The 25,678-nt window shown below is 49.4% G+C and overlaps 1 protein-coding gene across 4 annotated transcripts; it reads left to right on the top strand.

Moving 5' to 3' along the window:
• The first annotated feature begins 2,666 nt into the window (after positions 1–2,666).
• Positions 2,667–24,417, top strand: CSF2RA (colony stimulating factor 2 receptor subunit alpha). Of its 4 annotated transcripts, none has more exons than XM_022561912.2 (12): positions 2,667–2,777; positions 9,054–9,161; positions 9,632–9,774; positions 10,785–10,908; positions 14,190–14,319; positions 14,412–14,584; positions 16,834–16,967; positions 17,472–17,501; positions 18,179–18,314; positions 20,095–20,191; positions 21,999–22,080; positions 22,808–24,417. In XM_022561912.2, the coding sequence occupies exons 1-12, from the start codon at positions 2,672–2,674 to the stop codon at positions 22,901–22,903; spliced, it is 1,359 nt and encodes a 452-aa protein (XP_022417620.2). In that variant the 5' UTR covers positions 2,667–2,671; the 3' UTR covers positions 22,904–24,417. The 4 variants fall into 4 exon arrangements, with proteins under 4 accessions (XP_022417620.2, XP_022417619.2, XP_022417622.1 ...); XM_022561911.2 differs by having other exon boundaries at positions 22,805–24,417; XM_022561913.2 differs by lacking the exon at positions 2,667–2,777 and adding an exon at positions 6,037–6,162 and having other exon boundaries at positions 22,805–24,417.
• Positions 24,418–25,678: the final 1,261 nt, after the last annotated feature.

Here is a 25,678-nt window from a genome sequence, read left to right as displayed (position 1 = left end):
AAAGCCCAGTTGCCTTTTTTTGCAGAAATTGACCGGCTGATCCTAAAATTCACACAGAAATGCAAGGGATCCAGAAGATCCAAAATATTCTCAAAAAAAAAGAAGGAGTGAGTGCTCATGCTTCCTTGGCGCGAGTGATGGCTGCTGAGTCCCCAGCCTTGGTGGCCTGTCCCCGGGCCCTGGGGTGCTTCCAACCCACCCCATCCTGATGCCCGGAGCAGTACTGGACCGGAGGGCTGGAGCTGTTGGGAACAGTTTAACCTTTCCTCCTCCTTTGTGAGCTCCTGGAAGGCTGGAGTGTGCCCATCCAGGTCCACATTCAGCTCTCAGAATGTGACCTATGACAAAGGTTACACTTACCCTTTAATAAAGGGTAAAATTTGTGTCAGAATAAAACAAAACAAAACACCCAAGCCCCAAATAGAGAAAGTGAAAACAAGAACACACAGTGCATTGTGCTAAAGTGACAGTCTAATGGTGAGAAGCCCTGTGAAGTTGGTTGTCGCTAGAGAGGACTCTGGCGCCCACGCCCCCGCCCCACCCTGCATGCTCTCCCCAGGCTGTCCCAGAAGGACCCTTACAAGACACCCAAGACCAGGCAGCATCTCCTTTACTCTCCTTCCCCTTGTCCACACCCTGGTGGAAACTCTGAGCGAATCTGAAAAGGCCAGGGAAAAGCACAGAAGATGAAAACCAGACCGAGAGAGTGTCGTACAGAGTGAGCTAAGAAAGAGAAACACAGATATGTGGAGTCTAGAAAGATGATACGGATGAACTTACTGGCAAAGCAGAAATAGAGACACAGACGTAGAGAACAGATGTATGCATACCAAGGGGGAGAGGTGGGTGGTGGGATGAATTGGGAGATTGGGATGGACGTCTATACACTACTATGTATAAAATAGATAACTAATGAGAACCTACTGTATAGTGCAGGGAACTCTACGTGATCTGTGGTGACCTAAATGGGAAGGAAATCCAAAAAAGAGGGGATATATGTATACATACAGCTGATTCACTTTGCTGTACAGTACAAACTAACACAACAGTGTAAAGCAACTATACTCTAATAAAAATTAATTAAAAAAAAAGATGAACACCAGGGGGTCCCGAGAAACATCACGGTGTCGCTTGTCCAGACCTTTAGTTATTCACCTTCTCTTGTGTGTGTCATGCTTGACCAGACATAGCGGCCTGTACGAGGGTAAACAGGTAGTGTGTCGGGGTTCCTGAGAGCACCCTCAGGTTCTACGATTCACTAGAAGGACCTACGGAAATCAGCAAGACCGTTATATACACAGCTCTGGTTTCATACGGCAAAGGGATACAGACTGAAATCATCAAAGGCAAAAGATGCAGGGAGCAGGGTCCAGGAGGGACTAGGCTTCTCAGTGTCGGCTCCCTGTGGGCTTGTCTGGACAGGGCTTACTTCTCCCAGCAGTGATGCCTGATGACAGGCATGGGGTATTGGTCAATGGGAAAGTTCAGCCAGCCTTGGCATCCAGGCTTTTTATTGGGGCCACTCTCGTAGCACGGAGCGTCCGCATGGCTGACCTGAGTTGCTCAGCCCCTCCCGAGGTCTGGATGCGGCGTGACCCACAGTCCCATCATAACTTACACTGGAGCACAGATCACTGGGTGTGACCCAAGACTCTAGGCAAACAAGGCAGGATGTTCCAAGGCTTCACAGGTGACCTGCCAGGAGCTGGTCAAGGGTCAGACCTTTCTTTGCAGTGGGCAGGGTGTGGACCACGCAGGGCTGCTGAGGTAACCCTTTACTACCCAAGTATGTTCATTCTGCAGCCACTCAAATCCTGTAAGAATCAGGAAGAGGAGTCCTGCCCGGAAGGAAGCTCAGATTTTCAGATCTCTCCCTTGAGGCCGAGCCCTACATCCAACTCCCTGATGGACGCCTCCCCTTCGGGGCTCATCAGGGAAGCCACTTAAACATGGCAGGACTGAGCCTTCTCCCAGCTCCATCCTCTTCGCCAGTACCTCCTCTTGCCCTAACTCTGATCAATACCAGCATTCCTGCATTTCTGGAGCCCCGGAGCCCCAGTGAGCTTGGGAGACATCATCTCTCCCTCACACCCAGGATGTAGTCCCCATGAAACCCCACACCCACTCTTGTCCACCACCTCATGTGACGGACCCTCCTTGGGGACATCCAGTGCTGCGTTTGTGTCCCCAGCCCCCATGACCCTTCTGTTCAGCCTTGCCCCATCATGAGCTGGAAAGCCACTTCCTACCCACTCTGGCTGGTTTTAAATCCCTGGGATACTCAGGAAAGTTCTGATGAATTGAATTGAACAGAACTGGGTTGGTTGTGAATGTGAGCAAGGGGGTGTTCTCCACCGAAGACATGAAGGCCCACCATGGTGTCCACTCTGAGAAGACCTGGTGATCTATCTGGTCCAACTCTTAGGAGGATGACCTTCTCCACGTCAATGATGAAAATGGGCAGTGACACGAGAGGCCCACCTGGTAGCTGGTCTGGGCAGCCTCATGAGCCGCCTGCTTGCACTTTAAGGAGGGTGACCTTCTCTGTATCTATGGTGAAGGGGGGCAACTCCACCACTAAGGTTTCCCAATTCCTTGTAATGAGAAACACCACAGATGGGGGAGGAAATCAAGGAGGAAAAAAAAAAAAAAAGGAAGATATTTAGCTGAAATGTTCTTGTCGCGCAATCCGGGCACTTGCTTTCGGACGAGGAAGAGACTTAGTTGTCAGATCGGCCAGATGTGGGAGCGTCAGGCAGCAGCATGGAGGAACACAGGTTGGCAGGGGCGAGCGTGGTATGGTGGGCTAGTCCGGTCCCCTTGATCCTGGGGTCCTCCAAAGTGTCAAGTCACTAGGGGACCTTTTCCTGCCTCGGCTGCTGCTCTGGGCAGCTGGCACTCCAGGTGGGCGAGAACTTGAGGGTGGGCAATAAAAACTGCTGGTGAAGGGCACCCAGGTGAAGATGGTTATTGGTAATGGGTGCGTCTCATAGCACGTGAAGCTGCATTTTAAGGTCTGAATGAGTCCCAGGGACCCAGCCAGCTTGCAGTGGGAGTGTGTGGAGTTCTCTGTACAAGCCTGTGCTTGGGACGTGGCTTGGATTTAGTCCAAAGGCTCGGGTGGGACGCCTTCGTGGAGCTGTGTGTCCTGCAGAGCGGGTGGCCTGCCCAGGTTACAGGTGCTGTTGAAGAGGGTGGCGTTGCATTCTGTGTCTGTGTGTTGCCCGATCACAGTGATGCGTGGCACCCCTGGAACCACAGCGAGATCAAAATGCCAGCTTGTGCCAGGGTCCCCCATGGACCCACGCCCCTGCAAGGTGTTTCCTGTGTGCCTCGAATTTGAGACATGTTGTTCTGAGACGAGATCTCAGCACCTTCTTTCCAGCTGACATCTGTGTAAAGCTGAAATCTTTAAAAGAGGAAAGAAAACCCAGCCTGGTGAAAACCAGAAGAAGAGGGAAAGTGGGTACAAAAGGCAAAATATGGCACGATTCCATTTATAGGAAACAACCAGACGGGCAAATCCACAGAGACAGAAAGTGGGTTCATGGTGTCTGGGGGCTGGGGGCGTGGGCTGGGGAGTGACAGCTCATGTGGACAGGGTCTCCTTCTGGAGAGACGAGAAGGTTCTGGAACCAGATAGAGGTGGTGGGATACACAACATTATAAATGTCCTAAGTGCTGCTGAGCTGTACGTTTTAAAGGGCGAATTTTATACCATGTGAGTTTTGCCGCGACTTTAAAAACAATCAAGGCAACAAATAAAGTAAAAGAATGAGATTTCACTGGGCTTTGGTCTTCCGGCCACTTCTGTGAAGGTACCAGGAGCTGCCTCGTAGGACGGGGGTGAGAACTGAACCAGGCTCTGTCTGCACATGATACATCATAGCACTGATTATCTCATGCTCTGCGTGAACTGTCCTCTGGAGGTTTCTCGCCACCCTCGACCAAGACCCAGGGGCTGCGATGAACTGCTGATTTAAAGCAGCAACCTTTGGGCGGATTTCTGTGTCCCTTTGTGGTGTGTGAGAAGTTGGCTGTTTTTTTTTAAGTCAAGTTTACAGAAGTTTCTGGTTTTGCCCCATCACAATGAGCAAGAAGCCAAGGCAGTTTCGGTTCAGAGGAAGCTGAATGGGGAACTGCGCTGTAGGGTGTCGATCAGTCTAAGATAGTGTGTATCCTTGGGTACCCGCTGCGTGTCCACCCCCCTTCCCGAGGCAGGTACGATGCGAGGCACTAAGGAGGAGAAAAGTGCGCCCAGGAAGCTGACGGGACAGAGGGCCAGGTGATGAGCGCAGGTGCTGTAACCGCTGAGGACTAAGGTGCTCCGGTCTGTGGCCCTTCCGCGGCCCATCCCCCGCCCTGTTAAGTGAGGCTCAGCTCAAACCGCAAGGGCAGTGCACAAATTGTGGATGTGAAAATCAAGGCAAGAGTCGCTGCGGGCGTGCACTGACCCAGGAAGGTCCTCTCCCAGAGCCTCTGCGGTGCAGCCGGAGGGTGCCCCGGCCCCAGCACAGAGGACCGGGGACAAGACCTAGAGGAAAGCTGGGTGGTCCGGGGTCCCGTTCGCAGGTGGAGGAAGCTGGGTGCTTTCCCATCGTGGGAGAAGGGCAGGAGATGTCAGGAGGGTGGGGAAGTTGGAACAGGTCGGCTCTGTGGTTTTTATTTCCTCTCTGATAGCAAGTGAGGTCCCGGGGGCGGGGGGGAGTTGGGGGCAGGAATCTGAGGCTGGGTGCTTGTCTCCAGGTGTGTGGTGGCCCAGGTATGCACACCTGAAAAAGGGAGTGGGTGGGGTCCTCCATTGTTGGGACCCAGCCAGGAGGAGATGGCGAAGGTTCAGGGAATCTATTTCCTTTCTCCCTCCTCCCTTCCTTCCCTCCTCCCTCCCTTCCTTCCTTTCTTCCTTCCTTCCTTCCTTCCCGGCTCCAATAGATGAGCCAGTCCAGCCTTCGACAGAGGAGGTGGGAAAGGAGGCGCGTTCATGGAAACAGCGAATTAAACGCAGGAGGTGGTGGCGGCTTCTTAGCATAGGCAGCTGGGGTGTGAGGAGAGGGTGTCCGGTGCCTGTGGAGCGCCAGCAGGCTCGGGACACTCCTGAACACGTCTCCGGCGGGGGGGGGGGGGTCCAGGTGATAACGGGCCAGGGGGACTGGGCGTGTGAAGGCAGCTGGGGTGAAGGGGAGGGTCTTTGCTGGTGGAGATGGCTCACGGAAGTCGGGAGGTCCCCCTTGTACAATAGATGCCAAGGTCACCCAGGGTGACACAGGCCACAGAGGAGCTGGGCCAGCGGTCCGCTGATGGCGGGTCCTGTAGGTCCGAGAGCCTTGGTGGAAGATGGAGGAGCCCCCTTGGTGGGGCTGGAGCCCAGGAGGGAGATACGAGAATGTGGAGAAGAAGGTCCAAGGGGTTGGCGTGCTGGGCATAGTGGGAGGGACCTCCAAAAAGCAGAGGCAGGACAGGATTGGATAGAGAAGGAATGAATTAGGGAAATGCCAGGAGGAGGGAAGGAAGGCTGGGAGGGAGGGAGGGGGGGAGGAAGGAAAGAAAACTTGTGGTCATTTCTTAGGGCAGCCCCCAGTCAACTAAAACACCAAGAGACAGAGGCTGCATTTAGACCAATAGACTCCATAAATCCAAGGAAATTACAGAAAATATGATCATGCACCATAAAATGCTGAGAGAGAGGGCCCTCAAGGAAAAGATGAAGCATTAAAAGGATGGGATTCTGGGAGCGCAGAGAGGTGAGGTGTGCACTGGCAGAACTTAGCGCCAGAGAAGGAAAGGCCACATTCCAAGTCACAGCAACACCAAAAAATGAATCACCACAACCAAAGATACTATTGGGGAAATGGTGAGCAGAGTCGCAGATGCCACCCCAAACCCAGCCGGAAGACCAGGTGTTTTCTGTGGAGTGTGGCTTTATCGGAATAGAGCATGGTGCTTTTGCAGTACTATTTATTGGTAATGTTAATTGACTTTGTGTAAGGCAGTTGTAGGTTTACAGAAACATTAGGTGGAAAGTATAGGGGATTCCTACGTACCCACTTCCCCTACAGAGAGTTCCCGTGACGGACACCATTCATCAGTGTGGCACATGTCTTACAATTGATGGAGCAAGTTGGACGCATGATTCTTGACTCAAGTTCATAATTTGCATTCGGGGTCAGTCTTGGTGTTGCACATTTTATGGGTGTGGACAAATGCATGATGACCCGTATCCATCATTCTATATAGTGTCATGCAGAGTAGCTTCATTGCCCTAAAAATCCCCTGTGCTCCACTTCTTCATCCCTCTTCCTCTCTTAACCCCTGGCTACCACTGATGCTTTTACTGTCGGCACAGTTTTGCTTTGTCCAGACTGTCACAGAGCTGGAATCATGCACTACGAGCCCTTTTCAGATTCGTTCTTTTACTCAGTCACATGCACTGAAAGTTCCTCCGTGTCGCTCTGTGTACTGACTGCTTCTGTTTTTCTGTTTTGTTCCTAATGACGCTTTTTAATTGTTGCAAAACTCAAGTTTTAAAATATATTTTAAGATCTCAAAAAATGTGTTAATATCATAAAGGAAACCTGAACACGCATTTCTTGTTCCACTCTCCCCAAATCCAGTCTGATTAGTAAGAGAGAGTCAGAGCAATGAGACACAAAGCAAAGGGGCTGTAATTCTCCCTAAAGCATCTTTTTTTTAAAAAAAATAAATAAATAAATTTATTTATTTTTGGCTGCATTGGGGCTTCGTTGCTGTGCACGGGCTTTTTCTAATTGTCGCGAGCGGGGGCTACTCTTCGTTGCGGTGAGCAGATTTCTCATTACGGGGACTTCTCTTGTTGCGGAGCACGGGCTCTAGGCGCGCGGGCTTCAGTAGTTGTGGCTCGTGGGCTCTAGAGCGCAGACTCAGTAGTTGTGGCGCACGGGCTTAGTTGCTCCGCGGCATGTGGGATCTCTCGGACCAGGGCTCGAACCCACTTCCCCTGCATTGATGGGCAGATTCTTAACCACTGCGCCACCAGGGAAGCCCCCCAAAGCATCTTATAATCACCGTGATGCGGCAGCCATGGATTCATGGGTCACCTGAGCCACGAATTCCAAGTCCTGGTCCCCGTATGGTCGACAGAAAACGTCCCCCCAAACACCCATGTCCTAATCCCTAGAAACTTTGATACGTTACCTTACATGACAGACAGGACTAAGTGAAAAGCATTGAGATGGCGGATTATTCTGGATTATCTGGTTGAGCTCAGTGTCATCACAAGTGTCCTTATAAGAGAGAGGCGGTGCTGTGATGATGAAGAGGCTGGAGTAATGCACTTTGAAGATGGAGGGGGACCATGCACCCAGGAAGGAGGTGGCTTCCGGAAGCTGGAAAAGCCAAGGAAACGCGTTCCCCTGTGGAGTTTTCACAGGGTAGCAGCTCTCTGCCAATTCCTTGATTTTACCCCAAAGGGACCGTGTCAGACTTCTGATCTGCAGCACTGCAAGAGATGAAGTGCGGAGTTTTTAAAATGCCAAGTCTGGGGCTTCCCTGGCGGCGCAGTGGTTAAGAATCCGCCCGCCAATGCAGGGGACGCGGGTTCGAGCCCTGGTCCGGGAAGATCCCACATGCCGCGGAGCAACTAAACGGCCTGTGCGCCACAACTCCTGAAGCCTACGCACCTAGAGCCCGAGCTCCGCCACAAGAGAAGCCACCGCAGTGAGAAGCCCGTGCACCACAACGAAGAGTAGCCCCCGCTCACTGCAACTAGAGAAAAGCCCGCGTGCAGCAACAAAGACCCAACACAACCAAAAATAATAAATAAATAAAAATAAATTTATTAAAAAATAAAATGCCAAGTTTGTGGGAATTTGTTACAGGAGCACAAGGAAAGTAACACAGTTTTCTTGGGGGGCAGGAAAAGCTCCCCGGTTTCCACGCTCTGTGGGGAACTGTACATCCACGTCAGGCTCAGCCCCTACAAACTCATGACATCTGTCTGATTTTGTGTCTGTCTTTCTGCTCATTTATCAACTTCCCTCATCCGGTGTGAATAACGAAGGGATCAAAGTGTGAAGCAAGCTTGTCAGAGAGAGAGTCTCCTAGCATAAAGATAATATAAATAAGTCACAGAATGTCCTTATGTATCAATATTATTTATAAAATTGTTCATATCCATACAAACATGGATTATCTCTATATAATTCACATTATATTTACAATTTTATATGAAGATATTCATTATAAATGAAGAGATAGATTTTATAATTAATACATACGGGAATTATATAATAATGTATATAAATGGCTTATATTTTCTTTACATAGTCCATCCCTGCTATTCTGTTCCCAACTTCAGCAGCTGTTCCAGGGGCTATACCTGCTTTTAGCACAGTCTGCTCTGGAGAAATAATCCACTCAATTTGTAAAATGTGTATCCAGCGCCCTGATACCCATATGCTGGGGATGCATTTCTGGGGATAGAGAAACAGCTATGGCTGGGGGCTTACAGTCTCTTAGGGCAGAGAGAAAGACACTGCCCAGAAGGATTCCCATCCACAGACTCCTCTGATAACCACGTTGGAGACTCAGGGTTTGGGTTTCCCCAAATGCACTGCATGGAGGGACCCTCATCCTCAGGCTCTGGAGAAAGGATGCTGAAGGGTCAGGTGGAGGGTCTCCCAAGGGTCTCCCACTGGATGAAGGAACCCCATCCATGGGCGCGGTACATGGCCTTTCATTGCCTTTGACTTGGGAGTTATCCCCCAACCCCCTAACCCCTGCCACCATGTTAAAGACCAGGCAGGTGGGCAACTTGCCCAAAGTGATTCAGACGGTAACGGGGAAGACTGGACCTGGTGCTCAGGCTTGAGGACAGGCTCTTGGTTCTGGGGCCACCTCTGAGGCTTACTGAAGCCTGAGGACCCTCTGTAGCCAACAGTGACCCAGGCTGGCCAGGTCACCATGCTGACCATCACCCTGGAGAGAGTCCTGTGTTTTTTCCCTGGACATCCCCCCAGGGAAACACCACTGGTCTCCATGTCCAGACCCCCATGAAAGCTGATTTTCTCTTCCCCCAGCACTTTCACGTCCCTCGGTCAACCCCCTGTGTGCCCTGGCGATGGCCGTTCTACTCTCCATGCTGCTGGTACCCTCACTCTTCCTGACCCAGGACCAATGGGATAAACGTATGAATGTGTTTCCCCTCTCCCCATTGCTCCCATTCCCATGACCCTGGGTTCTGGGGGAAACATCCCAATGCCTGCATCTAATTTCATTTTATCCTCATATGCAACGGTCAACCGGCATCACACCTCCTGTTGTGCTCCCCCCTGCTGGTGATGTGAATCCCCCCCCCCACCCATTCTGCAGACACAGGTGATGGTGGCCGACTCCCTTTACTATGGCAGGATCTGGATAAATAGCCTTTGCTGCTTCCTGTCTTCGTTTATTTCCACAGTGGACATCTCCCCTTGTAGAAGGGGCAGGAAGGAGAGGTGGGAAAGGGGTAGGGGGTGATGAGGATGTGTGAGAGGGGTAGGGGCACAGTGATTCCCAGCCCTGATCTCTGCTCACAAGATGTGAGATGCATTGGTTAAGGGAGAATGGAGACGGGAGAAGAAGAGTAGTTTCTGACTCCTGAGGCTGTATGTTTCAGATCTTCCAACCGTGGAACAGAACTCCAGTCTAAACATGAAGTTTGACCCAAAGACGACAAAATTAACTTGGGACTGCCAGGAAAACACTACCTACGGGGAATGTGTGTTGATTCACAAGGAGAAGGGACAGATTAAAAAAAAGGTAAGATGGATTGGATGTGCTCGATCACTGTTCTTTGTAAAGCTCTCGTCAAGCAGGACAAATAAAAAACATACACGTGACACTGGGACACATCACAAACTCATGGTTCGAAGTGCACCAGGAAAGTGCTGCTGTGTCCAAGATGTGTCCAGAGGGCTGATTCCCTGAGAGGACCCCATTCCTCTCTCAGGCATCCCTATTCCAATTAGCCTGGGGGCTCCTGGCTGCCGGCAATGGCAGCCTTTTGCTCAGTTGGTCCACCTGCAAGACTTAATCCTGAGAGAGAGATAACATTAGCTCTGCCTGTTCAATGGAAATAAAGTAAACAGACTGACTTGGATACAATGTAAACGTGACACCTATGAGAGAACGGTGGGTATGAGATAGGACAAGAAAAGTCAATCCCATAAAAGAGGGTGTGAAGTTCCCATACAGTTTATAGGGATGAGGGCTCTCATATTAAAAGGTGAGCTCTGGGACTTCCCTTGGTGGCACAGCTGTTAAGAATCCGCCTGCCAATGCAGGGGACATGGGTTCGATCCCTGGTCCAGGAAGATCCCACATGCCACAGAGCAACTAAGCCCGTGCGCCACAACTACTGAGCCTGCGCTCTAGAGCCTGTTCACCACAACTACTGAGCCTGCATGCCACAACTGCTGAAGCCCTCGCTCCTAGGGCCTGTGCTCCACAACAAGAGAAGCCACTGCCATGAGAAGCCCACACACCGCAATGAAGAGTAGCCCCCGCTTGCTGCAACTAGAGAAAGCTTGCACACGGCAACGAAGACCCAACGCGGCCAAACATAAATAAATAAAATAAAATAAAAAGAAAAGGCGAGCTCTATTCTGACCTTCTGAAGGCTGCTAGTTGGCGTCTTGCCAAAGAAGGTCCCTGGGGGAGGTGTCACAGAGGGAGGTGGATGTCATCACAGGGTCAGGGTAGGAGCAAACAACAAGGATATAACGAAAGAAGACTGGTTCTTAATTCACTGACTGGTGACATCTTTTCAGGTCAAAGACAAGGAATGTCAGTGCACCTTTCAGGACTGTTCTCTCCATGGGGGAGTCACGCTCACTGTCGAAGTAAATATCAACCAAAGACGAATTTCAGAAACACTGGTCTACCTGAACCCAGGTAGGGAAAACATGGTGGTGATTCTTCTCCTTCCCACATGAGCATCAGGGTACATTCCCCCACTTTTTTCTGCTATATGGAGATGATAGAATTGACACATAGGAATTGCATATGTTTAAGAGGTACATTTGGTGGGTTTGTTTTTGTTTGTTTGTTTTTATCTTTTTGGCCATGCTGCGCAGCTTGTGGGATCTTAGTTCCCAAACCAGGGATTGAACCTGGGCCCTCAGCAGTGAGAGCACAGAGTCCTAACCACTGGACCCCCAGAGAATTCCCACATTTGGTGTTTTGATGTACGTATACTTTGTGAAATGATTACCACAATTGAGCTATTAACATATCCATCCTGTCAAGTAGTTATTTTGTTTGTTTGTTTGTTTTGTGGTGAAAACCCTGGAGATCTACTCTCTTAGTGAATTTCAAGTGAACAATCCAGTATTTTAACTATAGTCACTATGTTGTGCGTTAGATCCCTGGAACTTACTCATCTTATAGCTGGATATTTCTACCTTTTGACGAACATCTCCCCATTTCCCCCACCCTCCCTAGCCTGGAACCCCCATTCTATTCTGTGTTTCTATGAGTTTTCGTTAGATTCCACATATAAGTGAATCATACAGTATTTGTCTCTCTCTGTCGGATTTATTTCACTTAGCATAATACTCCCCAGGTCCATCCATGTTGTTGCAAATGGCAGAATTTCCTCCCTTTCATGGCTGACTAATATTCCTCTGTGTGTGTGTGTGTGTGTGTGTGTGTGTGTGTGTGTATCACATCTTCTTTATTCATTCATCTGTCCACACAGACACTTAGTTTATTTCCATATCTTGGCTTCTGTGAATAATTCTGCAGTGAACATGGGGGTGCAGATATCTCTTCGAGATCCAGATTTTATTTCCATGGAATATACACTGATAAAAAGGATCGCTGGAGGGCTTCCCTGGTGGCGCAGTGGTTGAGAGTCCGCCTGCTGATGCAGGGGACATGTGTTCATGCCCCAGTCCGGGAAGATCCCACATGCTGCAGAGCGGCTGGGCCCGTGAGCCACGGCCGCTGAGCCTGCGCGTCCGGAGCCTGTGCTCCGCAACGGGAGAGGCCACAACAGTGAGAGGCCCGCGTACCGGAAAAAAAAAAAAAAAGAAAGGATCGCTGGATCATATGATAGTTCCATTTTTAATTTTGGGGGGAATCGCCACACTGTTTCCCATAGTGGCTGCACCAATTTACATCCCCACCAACAGGGCACAAGGGTTCCCTTTTCTCCACATCCTTGCCAACACTTGTTATTTCTTGTCTTTTTGATGAGAGCCGTTCTGACAGGTGCGAGGTGATACCTCATTGTGGTTTTAATTTGCATTTCCCTGACAATTAGTGATGTTGAGCATCTTTTTAGGTACCTGTTGGACATTTGGATGTCTTCTTTGGAAAAACGTCTATTCCGATCCTTTGACTGTTTTTAATCAGGTTATTTGTTTTTTAAAAATTTGTTTTTTGCTCTTGGGTTGCTTGAACTCTTTATATATTTTGGATATTAACCCCTTATCAGATACATCTGGTTTGCAAATATTTTCTCCCATTCCATAGGTTGGCTTTCCGCTGTGTTGATTGTTTCCTTTGCTGTGCAGAAGTGTTTAGTTTGATCCAATTCTAGTTTTCTACTTTTGTTTTGGTTGCCTGTGCTTTTGGTGTTAAATCCAAAAAATCATTGCCGGGACAAATGTCAAGATGTTCTTTCCCTATGCTTTCTTCTAGGAGTTTTACAGTTTCAGGTCTTATATTTAAGACTTTAATCCATTTTGACTTGATTTCTGTATGTGGTGTGGGATAAGGACCCAATTTCATTCTTCTGCATGTGGATATGCAGTTGTCCCATCATCATTTAGTAAAGACGCTAATCCTTTCTCCCTGGTGTGTTCTTGGCAGGTTTATCAAATATCAGTACACCATAAGTGTGGGGATTTATTTCTGGGCTCTCTAATCTGTTTCAGTTATCTCTATGTCTACTTTTATGCCGTCATAGTACAGTTTTAATTACTGTAGCTTTGTAATATATCTTGGGATGAGGCAACATGAAGCTTCCAGCTTTGTTCTTCTTGCTCAAGATGGTTTTCACTATTTGGAGTCTTGTGGTTCCATACGAATCTTAGGACTGTTTTTTCTTTTTCTTTAAAGAATGTCATTGGGGTTTTGATAGGGGTCACATTGATCTATAGATCACTTTGGGTAGTATGGACATTTTAACACTATTAATTCTTTCAGTCCATTAACACAGGGTGTCTTTCCATTTATCTGTGTCTTTTTTCATTTCCCTCATCAATGTCTGGCAACATTGAACTTACAAGCCTTTCACCTTCTTGGTTAAGTGTATTCCTAGGTACTCTACTCTTTTTGTTGCTATTGTAAATGAGATTTTTTTTTTCTTAATTTCTGTTTCAGCTATGTCATTGTTACTGTGTGGAACTGCCAATGATTTGTGTATGTTGATTTTGTATCCTGCAACTTTACTAAATGTATTAGTTTCAATATTTTTTTTTGTTTAGTCTTAGGGTTTTCTACGTATATGATCATACCATCTGCAAACAGAGATCATCTTACTTCTTTCTTTCTGATTTGAATAACTTTATTTCTTTTTCTTGTCTAATTGCTCTGGCTAGGACTTCAGGTACTATGTTAAATAGGAGTGGTGAGAGTGGGCATCCTTGTCTTGTACAGGACCTTAGAGGAAACACTTTCAGTTTTTCTCCATTGAGTATGACATTAGCTGTGGGATTTTCATATTTGGCCTTCATTGTGCTGAAGTAAATCCTTTTTATACCTATTTTGTTGAGAGTTTTTATCCTGAATGGATGTTGAATTTTGTCAAACACTTTTTCTGCATCTATTGAGATGATTATGTGGTTTATCTCTTTCACTCTGTTAATGTGGTGCATCACGTTGATTGATTTGCATATGGTGAATCGTTCTTACATCCAAGGGATAAATTTGACTTTTAACATGCTGTTGGATGTGGTTTGCTGACATTTTGTTGGGGATTTTTACATCTGTGCTTATTAGGGATATTGGCCTGTAATTTTCTTTTCTTGTGTCTTTGTCTGGCTTTGGTATCAGAGTGATGAGTGATGCTGACCTCAGAAAATGAGTTTAGAAGTGTTCCCTCTTCTTCCCTTTCTGGGAAGAGTTTGAGAAGAATTGGTATTGATTCTTCTTTGAACCATGAAGCCATCCGGTCCATCCCCCTTTAAACTCCATGTACAAATTATTTTGTTTCTGTCTCTTCCCAGGTGGGGAGGGCACAGCTGCCCAAAACTTCTCCTGTCTTATCTACAATGCGGATTTCATGAACTGCACCTGGGCCAAGGGCCAAGCAGCGCCCAATGACGTTCAATATTTTTTGTATATAAGAGACTCAAAGTAAGTGTTGACCTCATGTAGACAACCCTGAGAAATACAGTGAAGAAAGAAATATGCCTGGATTGTTCTCTGAACACTTTGGAATCTTACAGGAAAAAAATAGAAAGAGAATGTCCTCATTACCTAAAAGACTCGGGAACACACGTGGGATGTCACCTCCAAGACCTCTCGGGATTAACTTCGTACAGTTACTTCCTGGTTAACGGTACCAGCCAAGAAGCAGGAATCCAGTTCTTCGATTCGGTTTTGCTGTTAAAAGAAATAGGTGAGAGCAACCACCTGTGATTTAACCACTGCCTAGGAAGTCCGACAGAATTTGCGTTGAAATCTGTGTAAGTTTCCTGTAACAAATGACCACAAACTGGGAGGCTTAAAACAATGGAAATGTATTGTCTTGCAGTTCTGGAGGCCAGAAATCCAAAATCAAGGCATTGGCAGGGTTGGTTCCTTCTGGACTGTCTGAAAGAACTTCTGCTCCCATGCCTCTTTCCTAGCTTCTGGTGATGGCCAGGAGTCCTTGGCTTATGGATGCATCATTTCAATCTCTGTCCACATGTCCGTCTTCTTGGTATATCACAAATCTCCCTTCCTTCCTTTTATACAGACACGAGTCATTGGATTTAGAGCTCATCTTATCCAGAATGACCTCATCTCAATATCCTTAATTACTCAGTCAAACATGTCCACAAATTAGAGAGACAGCCACCCGAGAAGAGCAGGCATGGTAGCTCCACACCCTTTGCCCATGCCTTGCCCTATGCATCTCTTCTGTCTGGCTGCTCCTGAGTTATGTCCTTTTATTGTAAAATAGTGATCTAGTAAGTAAAATGTTTCCTGAGTTCTGTGAGCTTCTCTTGCAAATTAATCAAACCCACGGAGGAGGTCAGGGGAATCTTTGATCTATAGCAGGTCAGTTGGAAGCACAGGTGATGACCTGGACTTGGGATTGACATTTGAAGTGGGAGGGCTAAGCCCTTCACCTGTGGAATCTGATGCTACCTCCAGGTAGATAGTGTCAGAATTGAGTTGAATTGTAAGACACCCAGCTGGTGTCAGAGAATTGCTTGGTGGTGTTGGGGGTCGGAGGGAAGCCCCACACATTAGAACTGGGTGCATAATCCTAAGTCCAGATCACAACGATAGGCCAGAGGAGTTACATCCCTTACTTTTTTCTGAGCTGGAAAATCCAGTGTAAGTATCTTAGGGATAGAGCATCTCATCTCTAAAGTTAAAGACGATCAGATCTACTCAATGTGAAAGTGGAGTCCATGAGATTCACAGTCACAAGAGAAGCTTCACACAGCCAAGGTCCAAACAGACCTTCAAAGGTTCCAACAACAGAATTGAGTCTCAGCTTTTAGAATGGAACAGATGCCCATCAAAATGCAGTCAGATACAGAACTCCCATCCTGTTGATTGCTGGCATGCACCGTCATGGCGTCACTGTTTGGATATCTGTTCAACGATGAAGGACACTGAAGTTCCTTGACCTTTACAAACATGCATCAACTCCCCCATTTGGAAACCATGACTTTGCTAGCTCCATGTGGACCCGATTCCTCCAAGCCCCCATCTTTCCCTCCTTCCCTCCCTTTGGGTAACCTGCTACAAGGACAAGCGTACACCCAGTTGAATCTACCCAGATGCCACCTCTTCTTTCTCTCCTTAGAATGTGACAGTCCAAGCCCCTCCACCCATCCTGGACCATTGTGAATTCACTTCTTCTTCTTCTTCTTTTTTTTTGCCAGCTCTTTCTCTTCTTTCTAGTGCTGTGCTCCAGGCTGGTCTCTTGAAGATACTCCCGTATGCCAAACAATGTCTTCTCTTGAACGCCAGCCCCTCTTTCTACCTGCAGGCTCTCTGATCCCATAGGATAGTCCAGGCCTCTTAAGGCTAAAGTCATTTCAAACCGGCCTCTCTCCTGCCCTCCAAACCCATCACCACCTACCTCCCCAGGTCTTCTTTTTTTTAAATTTTATTTATTTTTGGCTGCGTTGGGTCTTCGTTGCTGCGCGCAGGCTTTCTCTAGTTGCAAGGGCTACTCTTTGTTATGGCGCACAGGCTTCTCATTGTGGTGGCTTCTCTTGTTGTGGAGCACGGGCTCTAGGCGCGCGGGCTTCAGCAGTTGTTGTGCATGGGCTTCAGCAGTTGTGGCTCACAGGCTCTAGAGCACAGGCTCAGTAATTGTGGCTCACTGGCTTAGTTGCTGTGCGGCATGTGGGATCTTCCCAGACCAGGGCTCAAACCCATGTCCCCTGCATCAGCAGGTGGATTCTTAACCACTGCACCACCAGGGAAGACTCCCCAGGTCTTGTTGAACCCAAACTTCCTCCCTTCTGCACATGGCGGCCTGATGATTGTTATCTTCCCCAAGAGACAACACTCAGACCCACCCCTGCCTCCCGGTGACCTTGGTGAGCTACCATCAATGTTGCAAAGGCAGAACTGGGTCTCCTCTCTGTGGTCCAGAGGAAGCATTCTGGATTAGAGGTGTCTGCTGGGTTCTCATTACAGAGCAATACAACCCACCCAACAATATCACCGTGCACTGCAACGAATCACACTGCTTCATCCGGTGGGAAAAGCCCAGGACCCGAAAAACACTGTCCATCAGGGAGTTCCAGTACCAGCTGGACATCCAGAGACAGGTGAGTGGACACTGCTCCAAGCAGGGCACCACACCTCAAGAAGCTTGGCAGCCACCCCCATGACCCACCGTGAGAACCTGGGGCACATGAGGTGGGCTCAGAATGGGTGAACATCTGGGAAAATTCAAGGTCTGCTCCAAGCCCACCTGGACCCAGTGTAGACAAGGAGGAACCCTCTCCCTATGTCCACCTGGACCCAGTGCAGACAAGGAGGAACCTCTGCTCCAAGCCCACCTGAGTTCTTATTAGGATCCATATCCAGCTGAGGTTCTAGAAGGAGCCATGAACAGGGGCACCCTCCCTCCTGTGGGCATGTTCCATCCTTCTATTTGGGGGCCACTGCAGGTTGGGGGGACAGTAGGAGCTCAACACTTTGTTGGACCCTGACTGTTTCGGGTTTTCCTGACTGTGCTCAAAGGGGGAGATTGGATGAGACCCATGAAAAACCTTCAAAATGGAGAGAAATAAACATTCTATTTTGGTTTGGGTTTTTTTTTTTTCTAGAGTAATACCGGAAGCAGTAGAAATCAACTGGTGAGTTACAACTCTGACCCAAAATATCACCCTTGTAGCTTAAGCGTACGATGTTGGGCAATGGACACATGCCAACTGCAAACTTCGTCCAGCGGTGGCCAGGATGGGGATGGGGTAAAAACCAGAGGATGGAGGTTTCCTAGAGTACCATCCAGTCAGTGATATAGGGGCACCCCCCCCAGTAGGCCCCTGGATGGGGTCTCCCTCTTCTATCCATGTTGGTCAAGGAGATGATGTCTTCTTCCAAAATTCCTCTCGAGGTTGATCATCAAAGTAATTTTTGTTGATCTTTTCTAAGTTTCACCACCACTCTGACCTCAGTATCCTCCTCTGTCCGATGAGGAAGTCGAACTTGGTCCTCTTAACATCCTTTACAGGGGCATTATCCATCCATAGGTTGGTTCATACCCACTGTAGCTCTTGAATCATTTCTGCATCTATACTTACGATCCTAGCAACCCCAGGAGTGGTTACTCGGAAAATGGCAGAATCACTCATTGTCATTATTCCCTTAAGCTTTCCTCCCAAGTTCTCAGGACGTAAAATACCACATTCATGCCCAGATTGGGAGAGTGTGGCTTTGAATCTTTCACTTCAGTTGGGCAATTGAAAAGACACCCGCATTCTGTTTCTCAACACAGGCAACAACTCTGTCTAACTTTCTGTTTTCTCCAAAGATTGTGGTGTCTGGTGACACGGGGAATAAATACAGCTTTCCGAGACCGGGGCTCAGAGCCAAACATACTGTGAAGATCAGGACGGCAGATGCCCGGAAAGCCCACTGGGGTGCCTGGAGTCAGCCAGCTGAGTTTGGTACGTGTCCCAAGATCATCACCAGACAGATCCTGGCATCCTGAATTCATCTCTGAGCCATTCTGGGAGGGGTTCCTGTCCACCGGCCCCTGCAACACTGTTCCCCTGGCAACAGCAAGGACTCATGAGAGGGACCCTTTAAGAATAACTAAGAGCCTTCCTAAGCCTCCGCCCCACCAGGAAATGACCCATCCCTCCTGGTCACGCCAAACAGCCGTCAGGGTCCACCTCTGATCAGGATACAGCTCACATCCAAACTGGCTCTGTTTCTTTCTAATCGGGGGAGGGCTAACCTGACAGATTTTGGTTTTGTTTTGTTTTTTTTGCGGTATGCGGGCCTCTCACTGTTGTGGCCCCTCCCGTTGCGGAGCACAGGCTCCGGACACGCAGGCCCAGCGGCCATGGCTCACCGACCCAGCCGCTCCGCGGCATGTGGGATCTTCCCGGACCGGGGCACGAACCCGTGTCCCCTGCATCGGCAGGCGGACTCGCAACCACTGCACTACCAGGGAAGCCCTAGCCTGACAGATTTTACTACCTTCCTCCTTCTAACTTTGATCAGCTGGCAAGAATATAATGGTTTGGCCCTAAAGCCAATCTGATACTTAAGAGCCTACCTTCCCTTCCATCCAGTCTCAAACACCTTCAGTGTTTTAGCAAGCATAGTATGCATACGTTTTTTTTGTTGTTGTTGTTGTTTTCTGATCCAAGATCAATGCCTTTGATACCTGCCGGTGTAGAATTTATGAAATGAAATAAGGATTCAGCAACATTTCATAAGCTGGAAGCGACAGCTGAGCACAGAAAGAAATTGATTTGCCGTCTTGCATTTGTCAGTGGGTTCTTAGCCGCGACACCAAAAGCAGCAATGATGAAAGAAACAAATTGGTAAAGCGGACTTCATCAAAAATGAAAACTCTTGTGCATCAAAGGACACGCTCAAGACAGTGAAAAGACAACCCATGAAAGGGGGGGAAATATTTAAAATCATTTGATAAGGGGCAAGCCTCCAAAGCATATAAAGTATTCTGAGACGCCAAGGACAGAAACACTGACAACTCACTTTACAAATGGGTTTAAAATATGCCCCCCCCACCAAAAAAATAAGAATAGAAAAAAAGAATAGACTTTTCCCGGAACAGAGCTCTAAACAGACTTGGCTGACATCCGTGTGGCTTTTTCTGGTTTCATTTCCCCTCCGGAATACGCACTTTTGACAATTAAAATATTTGCTTAAAATAAACAACAACAGCTTTGTGTAATAGGTCACATTTTATCTGTTCCTATTGAAAAATCTCACAATGGCGGCCCCTCCATCAGGTTATGAGGATCCTGGTAGAATTGGGATTTCTCATTGGATTTTTAAATATTCACAGACAAAATGTGCCTTATTAGAAAAATAATGTACTGTAAAGAGCACTTACCCTAAATGACATGCGAAATGAAAGCTTAAGAATAGATGGGATGCAATTTTGTTTAAAACCGTATGCCTGGAAATGTGTATTCATCCTTTTTTGGTCCGTTTTTAAATTGCATTCTTGGTCTTTGGGTTGCTGTCTCTTAAAATCGCTTTATGTGTTTTGGACATGATCCCGGGGTCGTGTTGTCTCACGAATATGTTTTTGTGAAAGTTGCAGGACTGGGTCCTTTCCTTAGATGTCTGTCCTGCTCTGGGCATGTTTCCTCCTCCGTGAGCTAGTGAGGACATAAGCTGGCTGAGTGGTGATTGCTCATGCCCCGGCCCCCAGCGCACTTGGCGTGTTCCCCTCTCTCTCCCCAGGCTCTGCGGAACCAGAATCCAGCCTGGTGCACGTCTACCTGCTGGTGGTCCTGGGGACCTTCATCTGTGGCCTGACCATCAGCTGCCTTTTCAAAAGGTAACCTCAGGTCGTCCTATGTGGGCATCCCCGTGGTCAGCGGAGGGGGCCGGTGTTTATTCCAAAGACAGCCCCATTCGGCTGGCAAAAAAGAGAGGGCAGCCTGCAAACATCCCAGGCAGTCCTAGCAGCCAATTGGCGTGTGGGTTTTCTGGAGGGAAACTTGTCTGGAAAAAGGGAAGGAAGTTGGAGAGATGGAAAAACGCACAGGAGAGAAACAGCTCTGATGCTACATCTGTCAGTGGCAGGAGAGCTGGCAACCAACAAGGGTCTTTCCTGCCCCCAGACTCCTGCCGGGCACCCCTCACAGCCCTGCTGTGCTCAGAGCTCTGCCTTCCTTCAGCCCCTTGGAGCTTCTGGAGTTCTCAGAATGTCTCTCCTCCTCTGACTTTCATTTCCCCCAGCACAAGTCATTCAGCCCCGGCTCCCAGACCACTGCAGTCAGCCTGTCCACGGGCACCTCCGCAGTCATCTTTCCTGTTGTGTGACCCAGGCATCACACAGGGTCTGTGGCCACCGGGCAAATGCTTTGCAACGAAGCATGAACACACAGACTAAAGTTGCATGTGTACGGCATGACGCACTCTGCAAAGCATGGAGAGATTTTGCACCTGGAGACCCTCCTGCAGGATGTGGGGATGCTGTGGGCGTCCACCTGCGGCCCCTGTCCTGATGCCCCTGTCCTGGTTGGGCGTCCGGTGCTAAACGTCCCCCAGGACCAGGCGAGACACTGGTCTGCCCTGTGAAAGCAACTGCAAGGCACCCCTGTTCCCAGGGACACTGGACCTGGGAGCAAAGAGGCGTTTGGGCAGCCCGGCCACTGGCTGTGGTGACAGGGACAGATCTCGTCCCTTACACAGAAGACTTATCTTAAAGAAAAGCTGTGTGAGTTTCCTGTAGCTGCCGGAACCAGTGACCACAAGCCAGAGGCTTAAAGCCACAGGCATCCATCCTCCCCCATCCTGGAGAGCAGACCTCTGAGGTCAAGGTGTCTCAGGGTCACGCTCACTCCAGAGGCTCCAGGGGAGGGTCCTTCCCACCTCTTCCAGCTTCTGGGGGCTCCAGGCGTCCCTGTGCTCGTGGCCGCCTCCCTCTCGTCTCTGCCTCTGTCTTCTTGGGGCTTCTCCTCTGTGTCTGTGTCTCTCCTCTTCTGTGTCTTAGAAGGACCCCGTCATTGGATGTAGGGCCACCCTCATCCAGGGGGACCTCATCTCAAACCCTTCACTACATCACATCTGCAAAGACCCCGTTTCCATATAAACTCCCAGGTTTCAGGGGTCAGGAGTTGAATATATCTTTGGAGGCTACCTTTCAACTCAGTACAGCCTCTCCTGATGATGTCACAGGATTGGAGGTACCATTCGTGTGGTGAGAAAGAAACACCCCTGTGAACATGCAGCAGGACTGGGGTGCTGCGGGACCATGGAATATGCTGGTTAAGAGATAGCATTGAAAAGGCATGACATCCAATCTGGAACCGTGGGCTTCAAGGTTGGATAAGCCTCCTGGTCTTTAAACACCAGAGACCCCAGACTCCTCCAAGCTGCCGGAGACTGGACATGTCCCCCACTCCCATCCCTGTGTCCAAGGGAGTGAGTGAAGGTTCTAGAAAGACCCTCACAGAGTCTATCATTTTCTCCATGGTCTAAGCCTGGAGTTGGTCCTTCTGTGATTCTTAAAGGAAATTGTTCTGAAGAAATGAGCCTGCATGGCGTGTTTGCACGTGACATGACAACGTGTCCCCTTTGGGTGCAAGAAGGAAATTGGGCGTCTAGGTCTTTTCTTCACACATTTCTTGTCTCACCAGGTTCCTAGGGATGCACAGGTTATTCCCGCCAATTCCACGGATCAAAGACAAATTGAACGATAGCCATCAAATCGACCACCAGGTGCATATGGGGTGGGGGGCAAACCAGGAAGGAGAAGAGGGGACAGTGACCCCAGAATCTCAACTGTGTCCACCCAAAGGGGTCCACAGGGTGTGGCTGCCATCCCGTGTCCTGCTCCCTGGCCTTCTTCAGGGGTCAGGGACTGGGGTTTTACCTGCGAGCTGTGTCTGGGGAAATTGGGTGCGGGGAGAAGGAGAGAAGGAAGACGGGGAGGGAGAAAGAGAGAGGTAGAGACAGAGTGAAAGGGGTCTGACCATATCTCCGGGAGCAGACAGCTCCCAGAGAGGATGAAAAAGGACAAGGGACAAGGGAGACCCCCATACGTGACACCCCCCTTGGATGCACCCATCACATCTGCCTCTCCGCGGGGTGGGGGCTACGTCTACCTACTCCGCTGTCTGGCATCATATCCCCCAGCTGTCAGCTTGCTCACCTCCATTCTTGAGCTGGGCATCTCTCTTCTCAGGAGCACTGACCCACACCCTCTCCGGGTCCCTGGGACCTCCAGGGGCCCGCCCACCCCAGGGGGCCAGCATGAGCCACGTCCCGCTACCCCTGAGCTCCGGGTGGTCCTAGCATGTGTGGTACCCTAGGCTCAGATGTCCCTCCCACAAGCTCATTTGCCAGCTACAAGATCTGACGCAGAGAGCCGTCTCGGATTTCTAGATAAACCCCCCATGGCCACTGCTCACGGGCCTCCTGACACCCCCATCCTTCTCCCCAGCAGATCCTCTGGGAGAAATTTGCACATGACGTGGGAAAAGGTGACAAGGAAGAGGTCTTAGCCGTGGAAGAAGTCGCAGAAGCACCAGCGAATGCGTGAATTCCAGTTGTCCGCATCCCCAGCGCTTTCTGGAAGTTGTTGGGTTTTTTTTACAATTCTTTTAATGTTTTTCCAATGTTTTGCTTAATTATTGTGAATGTAGCTTTTTTAAATTGTTTTGAGCATTTTTCTAGCTTTCTGTTCTGTTTTGTTTTGTTTTGTTTTTTTTACTCTAAAAAATAATGTGATGTTTTGCAAAGATGTTTTGTAGTTGGAGGGACGTTTCGAGGCCCGTGGATCCTGACCACGTAACGCGCCTTCTAGCTGCTCCAGGGAAACACCACCCCTTCCTCACAGGGAGGGGTCGGAGCTGCTGCTGGCCGCTGGGGCCGGGATGAGGGTCTGTGCCGCCGCCCGCTTCCACTGGCAGAAGATTTACATCCTCCTTTTTTCTCTACTGGCTGCAGTTTAGAAAGGAATGAGTTTGCAGTGGCTGCTCTAACAGGACCACAATTACTGAGTCGACACAGCGGGCGCCTACCCGTTAGAGCTTGTAAGCCCTCCTGCCTGCTTCTTATAGGGATACTTGTGGATTATGTCACACCCACCTGGTAATCCAAGACCATGTCCCCATCTCGAGATCGACATCCGGGACTTAATCACATCTGTAAAGTCCCTTCTGTCAGAAGGCAACATTTTTATAGGGTCCAGGTATTAGGATGTGGACCTCTCTGGGGACATTTTTCTGTCCACCCCACGGAGCCCAAGGAGGGAAGCTTGGTTGAGCGGCAGTGATGGGTGAGCTCAGAGCCGCCCTCACTCCTCCAAATTCGCACCTGACCCACTGGGCTCTGTGCCCCCTCCCCATACCTGCCCTGTGCATCCCTCCCATCTGAGTTGGATCCTAAGTCAAAACCAGCTGAGTTACATGCTTTATCGTAAGCCAGCAAAGTCTTTGTTTTCAATTCCCGTCTTTACCTGAGTCCCGTGAGCAGTTTTAGCAAATTATCAACCCTGAGGAGGCGGGTCATGGGAATCCCTGATTTATAGCCTGTCGGTCCGAAGTCCGGGCTGCCCGGGACTCCCACCTGGGAGTCTGAAGGGAGTGAGGTCTGGAGTCTTGGGGAGCCGGTTGTAGGTGTTGGAAAATGGCCCAACAGACCGCACACACCCGCATGAAAGGCAGAGCAGCTGAGCATTTTACTGTACGATGTCACATCTCAAGAGAAATGAGTTATTTATGTCTGTGAGTCTGTTTCTGCTTTGTATATAAATTCATTTATTTTTTAGATTCCAAAGTGATAATTACCAAAGGAGAAAGGAAGTGGGGGAGGGGATAAATTAGGAGTTTGGGATTAAGAGATACAAACTACTATACATAAAATCGATAAGCAACAATGATTTACTTTGTAACACAGGGAACAATATTCAATATCTTGTAATAACTTGGAGTGGAAAATAATCTGAAAAAAAATATATATATATATAAATGAATCACTTTGTCGTACACCTGAAACCAACACAACATTGTAAATCAACTAGACTCCCACATAAAATAAAAATTAAAAAAGAAACTAAGGTCATTCTAATGGAAAAAAACGAGTTCTTGGACTGATGCCCCAGGCACTCAGGACCTAATGCCCCTGTATCCTCTGTGGCCCCGGTGGTGATCGGCTGCAGCGTCGCAGCCCATCCTCTCCCCGACGCTCAGGCTGCAGGTGCCTGCTCGTCTCTGCCACCCGGGAGGCCCGGCCTGGACCCTCCCGGTGACTGTGTGGTTTGCACAATGGTGCCCCTGTGCTCACACGAGGGGTCAGCGGCTGCAGAGGCAGACTTTCAGGAACTTGCAGGCCACAGTATTGCCCAACAGGATGTGTGAGGCTGGCACAGCTGGGGTGGTGGGATTGGTCCCAGTGACACCAGCCGTGTCCCTGGCATCCTCTCCCCGTGGGAGGGCAGAGGGTGAGCATGTGCTTCCTGGGGACCCCTCTCGGGGCAGCTGTGTAGCTGCCTAAGTTGCATCCTTAAATAGAGAGTTGAGGCACTGGGTCAGCAGAGACTGACGGGGCACAGATTCACGCACCGGGCGGTGTCCTAGGATCACGGGGTACCGAGGGGCACTGGAAGGGGGAGACAGAAGAAAAGTCCCGCCCCGATGGAGCTCTCCTCCTGCTGAGGCGGCCGACCATTGGACAGCAGGGAAGGACGTGGACGGCGTGTGAGTGACATGTTCCGGGGGCAGAGGACTCGGAAACACCTCGTAGTTGAGGGTGAGCTCTCAGCCCCGTGCTGGGGGGAAAGGGTTCTCCCAGGAAAAACTAAAGCTGAGCAAGTGCTGGCTCTCGTGGAGGCCGGAGAGGGGATTCCGGGCGGGGCGAGGGGTCTCCACACTGCCAGGGACCAGGGAGCAGGGGTAGTGATGGCTGGGTGGGGGGAAATGGGGACATTTGGAGGAGAATCTGGGTCTGGATGTACAGGCGGGAGGGCCGGGGTTGGGGGGAAGCAGCAAATGACGCAGACCGGGGGGGCTAAACACCACAGGCATCCATCCCTCCCCCAGTCCTGGGGACCAGACGTCTGAGGTCAAGGTGTCCCAGGGCCACGCTCCCTGCAGGGGCTCCAGGGGAGGGTCCTTCCCGCCTCTTCCAGCTTCTGGGGGCTCCAGGCATCCCTGGGCTCGTGGTCACATCCCTCCCATCTCTGCCTCTGTTTTCACGGGGTTTCTCCTCTGTGTCTGGGTCCCTCCTCTTCTGTGTCTTAGAAGGACCCTCTCATTGGATGTAGGGCCACCCTCATCTAGGAAGACCTCATCTCAGACCCTTCCCTTCATCACCT

The sequence above is a fragment of the Delphinapterus leucas genome, chromosome X (genome assembly GCF_059928025.1).
Source record: "Delphinapterus leucas isolate spDelLeu-1000000601 "Yukka" chromosome X, BTC_Dleu_Yukka2, whole genome shotgun sequence".
Lineage (NCBI taxonomy): Eukaryota > Metazoa > Chordata > Mammalia > Artiodactyla > Monodontidae > Delphinapterus > Delphinapterus leucas.
Note: the sequence above shows the minus strand (reverse complement) of the source record. Positions and strands in the feature narration are given on the sequence as shown.

Coding starts and splice junctions, on each gene's coding strand:
- CSF2RA (XM_022561911.2), top strand. CDS start 2,672: ATGTTCTTGTCGCGCAATCCGGGCACTTGCTTTCGGACGAGGAAGAGA. Junction 9,162..9,631: donor CCAGGACCAATGGGATAAAC/GTATGAATGTGT, acceptor TGTATGTTTCAG/ATCTTCCAACCGTGGAACAG. Junction 14,320..14,411: donor TTGTATATAAGAGACTCAAA/GTAAGTGTTGAC, acceptor GGAATCTTACAG/GAAAAAAATAGAAAGAGAAT.